We start from the raw sequence: 6,907 nt of genomic DNA, 5'->3' as shown, positions 1-6,907 counted from the left end.
TTCACAAATTTACTTATACTTTCACCTTGCTAATTTATAATCCATATGATACGAGGACGTGGGAATCAGGTTTGTTTAGCGAGGTAAAATATGAAGAGAAAAGAAGGCATGTTCTCACGAAGTGAGAATCAAGAATATTTTCTGAAGACCAAGTGTAGGGAAGGTGGAAGGGGGAATATGTTGGTAAGCCTAATATTGGGTACTGGGGAGGACAGATATTAACTTTCTTTACTTATGAAATAAATGTGCTTTTGTTTAATTTAAAAATGCATTCAACAACAACTGCTAATACTACTACTTAACTAGAGGGCATACGGTAAAACCATGAAATAAAAACAGAGTTAATACTGACAAATAGTAGTTATTTAGTGACTAATAGTTGCTGTCACTCAACCAGAACATTCATTACACAAAGACAAATACGCGAGAGACCATTTGTGTCTTTTGTGTAAAGAATGTTCTGGTTGAGTGATAGCTATTATTAGTCACTTTATAGTAAACTCAACGAAATTACTAGATTGAAATTGGTTGATTAAACAAGAGTTGTAAAATTAAATCCCAAATTGTACTCTGTAGAGTAACAATTAAATTGCTCAATTTTGTTGAGTGTATTATATACAAAAAATCACACAATCTTCTCGTACAATTTGGAATTTATGGATACTTGTGATGCTTTGAAAGTTCTTAAATTGGACTCGCCTAAAGGCTCATGCAATTTTGAAAGCATTCAAAACATCACTTGTACCTATAAATTCCAATTGTACTTGAGATCATGCGATTTCCAATACAAACAGTACCATTTGTCAGTATCAATTTTGTTTTTATTTCATGGTTTTACTTCAAGCTCTACTACCTACCTGCTAATATTAATGTTACTACTACTACTACTACTGCTGCTGCTGCTACTAATACTGCTGCTACTACTGCTGCTACCACCATCCACCATTACAATAATAGCAACAATACTGCTATAATTTTATTTGGCCCTTGAAAAAAATGATATGCATAATACACAGTAGTAACTGATAATTCCATTGTTTGTTTTTTTATTTTGACTGTTAGTCACAATTATATACTTTTTTTACAGGCCAAGTAAATTCACTCTACCACTACCACTAGCACTAGCACTACCACTACCACTACCACTACCACTACCACTACCACTACAACTACCACTACCACTACCACTACCACTACCACTACCACTACCACTACCACTACCACTACCACTACCACTACAACTACCATTTCAAATCAAAACAGTAGAAAATTTAGAGTAGCGTAGTTGTTTTGACGTTGGTCTTATTTCTGAAAATAATGGGCTAAGAGAACTCATTCCTTTCTTATACTTGCTGTTTCTGAAACTAATGTCTGTAACATCCGATAAAATCTGTCACGCGTCACAAAAATAACACTTCGGCCAAATTCACGTCACATCATTGGTCTATTTATGGTGTCTCCAAATTGGTTGTCACGTTATAGTTGAGCCAATATCATATCATATCCAAGCTTCTAGTTCATTGCCATTCACGTCACGTCTTTACTAGCCGAACAAGTTACTTGCGTAAAACATTACGTTATCCTTGAAGATTTGAGTCACGCACGATGTTATGTTACGCAATATGTCACAGCAGCACATGTCACGCAAACCAAAAACTTTCTCCGTAATTATTCCGAACAGAGTCTTAAGACAACCTTAAGATTCAAGCGTTTTAATATTAAGGTATCAGCTTTCTTAGCTCATATTTGACGTCATTCTTCTAAATCATATTGGCAAGAAAACAAGTCATTACCATGGCCAAAAATAAACCATTAACATTCTTCACAAGATTCCCAGAATTTGGTGTCTTTGGAGTTACACTTGAGGGCGTTGTTGAAGCTGTGGTATTAGTAGTATTAGTTGTCTTGGAACTTACTACTGTCTTCATAGTACTTGCTGTAGGAGCGGGGGCTACACTAGAGGTACTAGACACTGATTGAGTAGTTTTTTCTGCCAGCTGGGTCGTCGTTGCCGCTGCTGTTGCTGTTGCTGTTGCTAAGGTGGTGGAGGCGGTGGGGGGTACACTAGTAGTGGAGGGAGCAATATTGGCGGAAGTAGTAGTAGTGACAGGAGCAGAACTAGTGACAGTAGTAGTAGTAGTAACAGGAGGAGTAGTAGTAACAGGAGCAGTAGTAGAAGCAGCAGGAAGGGAAGAGCTCGATGAGGCAGGCAAGGAAGTGATGTAGCTGGATAATTCGCCTAAAATAATGCCGGGAAAATAATAATAAAAATAATACGTAATTACATAACAGAATATATACGAAGTAATTTAGATAATATATTGTTGGTCTTTAAAACATGACATTTAGTTCTATTTCGCGAATGTTTCAAGGTTGTCGAATTACCATGATTTACTGTAGCCTTGTCACGTAGCTCAAATTAAGTTTATTTGTCCGTCCGTCCGTCCGTCTGTCTGTCTGTCTGTCTGTCTGTCTGCCTGCCTGTCTTCTGTCTGTCTGTCTGTCTGTATATTTGTTTGTTTGTTTGTTTGTTTGTTTGTTTGTTTGTTTGTTTACTATCCACATGTTTGTAAGCGCCTTCCATTATCTATATAGAAAGGGCGCTATATAATTCATAAATCAGTTGGGATTTTTTTGGTTCTTTCAACCAAACGAAAAAAGTTCAATCCCAAAATGAAAAAGTGTAATAGCACAACTCGAAAAATGTTTTGGAACAAAACCCCTCTTAAAACCACGTTCTTGGAAATAAACTAACTAGCCACTGATCCAAAGCAATTAATCTCCGCTATAATGTTTATAGGCCCTCGAGCCAAAAGCCGCAAAAAATATAAACACACCTAAAAAACCTTGAGTGTCGATGCAGATTCTTGTCTAGTATATCACTTAACCTAATGGATTGACGTGGGGCCACAGGCATTATATCTAGTAAACACTTGTAGTGTCTCGAGGGAGAAAAAAAAAAGACAAGAGTAGAGAACCATACCAAATTATAAAATAACTGTTATAAATGTCGCGTTCTGATTGGTTTTGAGCGCGTGCTTTATGACAGCACACAGCACGCGCGCGCGTTTTCTATTTCTTCATGAGTGACCGAACGAACGAAGAACAAACGAAGAACGAACGAAGAAGGAGACGAAGTAGAAACGAAAGAACGAATTAATGAATGACCGAACAAACGAACGTCAAATGAGTGAGTTAGTAAGTGCACCTCCGCCGCATATTTAGGGGCTGGATGAGTGAAAAGAACGAAAACAACGAATAAATAAATGAGTGAGCGAATGAATAAATAAATGAGCAAATTAATGAATAATGGAATAAAGGAAGAGGAGAGAGGGGTTCCAAGGCAACGCGTCGTCTTTCACCGCTGTGAGTTCAACGGGTCGGGTCGCTGGTTCGAGCCCTGCGGTCGCCACATGTGAATTGAGTTTGTTTGATGTGTTGTTCTCTCCTATGCTACGAGGGTTTTCTCCGGGTTCTCCGGTTTCCTCCCTCCGTAAAAATCAACATGTGAGTTCAGCGTTGTGTGCATAGAACATTTAATGTAGTGGTAGTGCGTGTGAGCGAAAAGTGTCTCCAATTAGTGTGAAATTAGCGCTCGAACGACTAGACACTGAAATAAAAGGGATTTTAAAGAAATACATAGACCTCCAAACCATAAATAAAATAAAACTGACTATCCTTAAATAAACACAAGTACATACTTCCTACGAGGAACTTAAAAGATTTAAAAGGCTAAAAGCTGGTTTGTGCTGCATATCGGGTTAAAATTATTTTAAGTGAGATATTTGAAAAAAATAAAACCTACGCACACACAAGGATATGATATCCCCGATAGATATCATTTTGAAAGTTTATTTAACATTAGAAAAGAGATAAGAAAAATGACAAACAAACGATAACAAATTATCGTATCTCCAGAAATAGAAATTTGAATTTATTTTCACTGATCATATTTATGGATTCAACGACAAAAGAATAGTTGACTATGAAAAAGCAATTATAAAATGGTTATTGACAGTTTATTTATTGTATTCCACAAACAACGATATCGGTGCAGCATTTTGAAATTAAGAAAAAAAAATCTTATATCCGCTACTAATTTTGCTAATTTTCCTTGGGTATCCTTTTCCGATAATATTGGTACTTCTATCAATTCCAAATCTTCTTACCTGACTTTCAAAAATGTGTACAATCCTACCGTGATAGTAACTTAATCTTTGCAAATTCAATTTTTCTTATCTATTTTGTCAAAATATTTTTCATCCATATTTATGTAATTTTTTAATCAGTATCTAGTTATTATTATTATATGCATTCATATATTTTTCAGGTATTTATATCTGTTTTTGTCGGCATTGATATTTGAATATTTTTTCGCCGAAACGCGGTGGAAGCTAGAGAGAGAGATATTATGACTGATGACGTTAGTGTATTTTAGTTTAAGCTTACTAAACTCATTAGAAAAACCCCAAGGATAGATTTAAATAACTTATCTAAATTAACAGATTAGAAAATACATAAAACTACCGCCATCTCAAAAATATGGATTTCAGTAAAAATTTTGGTATATTTAAAAAATATTGAAAATTTTTTTTTCGTGTCGACTGAATAAAGATGAAAGGTCTTTAGTGAAAAAAATGTCAATTTTGATAAATGTGATATTTTGGAATTCAACGGGTTAATTTATTTTTATTTATCTTTCGAGAAAATTATATATATATATATACTATATTTTTGTTGATTCGGTGGTTGGTGATCGGCAAACAAAACGAAGCCACAAAAAATCATGTAAATAAATTACTACTTGCAAGAGTCAAGACCTCGAAATACTTGATCTTAAAAATTGTTTTTTATGACAGCTAAACACCAAGTTATGATTGTGTAGTAAAATGTAGAGTGTGGGTGAAGAAAGCTGATTGATTCGAGTCAAATGCGCACAAGATTAGCTCTTTGACCGATTCTACTAGAATAAAGTTTATAGCTTACAAATTCACCTTTCTGGCCGAAAACTAATGCTAACCCACTTCAGGTTGGGGTTCCGTGATATTTTCAACCTCAAGAGCCGTGCATATTGTATTTAATTACTAAATATTCGATTCATACGGAATGGAGTTGTGCATGATGACTAATCTCATACAGGGCGTAGCATGAAATCCGGTAGCTGGGTGTTCGGCTTTTCTTGCCAATTTTTACTAAAGTCACAGTTGTAGAGCGGTTTAATAGATAGCTTTAAAAGACGCAATCGTTTTAAAGTTGTTTTTAGGGGAGAAAATGGGAGGATTAAGATATATTTTCACGCTGCTCGATCAAACAAATGTAGAATAGCGAACCCCTTGAGGTAGCAACAAACAAATCGGGGTATAGTTTTGGTATTTCAAATATCTATTCATTTTATATATTCGTCGATAATGCTAAAATGGATAGAGGAGCTTTCATTCGCGAAGCAAAAAAAATGAATTCAGGGCAAGTGGGCATATATTTTTTACGTTTTTAATTACGTTTTAAAAGGGGAAATTCTCGTAAATGAACTTACCTTTGGTCGAGAAGAAATAGAAAATTGCAAGCAACAGGAGAATCTTCATCGTGAATTGAGCTTGTGTTTCAAAAACCTGAATGAATATTCCTAGAAAATGAGCTTTTTTCAAGAATATTCCTCTTCCAGTCAGACCCAGACGAATTTGAACAGTGGCTAGGAGTTGTGATAATGATACTCCGGAAGCTTACCATGTATGTTAATATTAAGGAACCAACCAATCATCGAACGAGTTTGGTTAGTCGGCCAAGATAAGTCAGAATTCTAGCTTGTGCGCAAAAAAAGGAGTGCCAAAACATGCCAAGGAATTTGTCATTCCATGACTAATCCTTTCTCGTTAGAACAATATTTTTGTATTTCAATAATTCCTTGCAATCAAAAGAAACGCAAAAACATATTTAGGAATATTAATTTTTCCCTTCCTGTTTTCGATATAATCACGTTAGCTAAAACTAATATTAAAAGCCAAGTCTGCCATGAAAAAAAACATAAACGCAATAAGTTTATCACAGAATTATTTAAACTGCTCAGCTGAGTTTGCATATCTTATTTTATTTACATTTTTCTACCTGGTTGTACGATTATCTGTCTGCCAAATATTTCATTGCCAAATCGACGCGTAAGCGCTAAAAAATTATCCAAAGCGATGCAGGTCTTTTCCTATTGGTCAGTATTTGAAGCCTTAGGAGTACGGAGTTCATTCAACCTGTCAGCCTTGAATACTGGTACCTTCCAAGCTGCCAAATTTCCAGTTTAAATAACCCTAGGAATTAAAAAATATCGTCTAGTGTTTTACTGTTTAATTTCAATATGATATCTGAAATTGTTTTCTGTCGGTATCTTTTAAATAAATAACAGCAAAGGTTTAACGTCCAGATAATTTCGTTTTTTACACATTTTTCCATCTTTCTGGCAACAATGGTCCAACCGGTAAGAGACGACGCTCGGTTTAGGCAGGTTATGCGAAACATCAGTAGAGCACTTTGGACTCGTTAGTTCCCACCTGTATAAACGACCACACCACAACTTCTTCCTTCAAGACCATTCCAGCCTTTATAACTGACCACCCTCGATATAGACAGGTTACGACATATAGTTTTTTTACAGGAAAAAAGGACTTGTGCATGACTATTGACCTCCTGTAATTATTATACTTTTAGTACAGTTAAACCTCTTTTAAGCGGTCACTTGACTACTTCCCGAGGGTGACCGCTTAATAGAGGTTCAAGGCTTAACTCCCAGCATTTTTACGAACTAAGGTGGGGCTTAATGGAAAGTAATTAAGCATATTATTATCTAGAAACCATCTGCCTCCAACCTCTCTTTTAACACCATTTATATACGACATGATTAGATTGTACTTTCACTAAAACT

General features: G+C 35.5%; 1 protein-coding gene across 1 annotated transcript; it reads right to left on the bottom strand.

Moving 5' to 3' along the window:
• Positions 1-240: 240 nt before the first annotated feature.
• On the bottom strand, positions 241-5,755 carry LOC116305395 (uncharacterized). Its single transcript, XM_031715300.2, has 2 exons — positions 5,534-5,755; positions 241-2,239 (listed from the first exon to the last, which is right to left on the bottom strand). The coding sequence occupies exons 1-2, from the start codon at positions 5,580-5,582 to the stop codon at positions 1,761-1,763; spliced, it is 528 nt and encodes a 175-aa protein (XP_031571160.1). The 5' UTR covers positions 5,583-5,755; the 3' UTR covers positions 241-1,760.
• Between the last annotated feature and the right edge of the window lie 1,152 nt (positions 5,756-6,907).

Source organism: Actinia tenebrosa, unplaced genomic scaffold, assembly GCF_029948245.1.
Source record: "Actinia tenebrosa isolate PJP-AT-01 unplaced genomic scaffold, QUT_ActTen_1.0 PGA_scaffold3__52_contigs__length_22856419, whole genome shotgun sequence".
NCBI classification, from domain to species: domain Eukaryota; kingdom Metazoa; phylum Cnidaria; class Anthozoa; order Actiniaria; family Actiniidae; genus Actinia; species Actinia tenebrosa.
The sequence above is the reverse complement of the archived record's forward strand: the minus strand, read 5'-3'. Positions and strand labels throughout refer to the sequence as shown.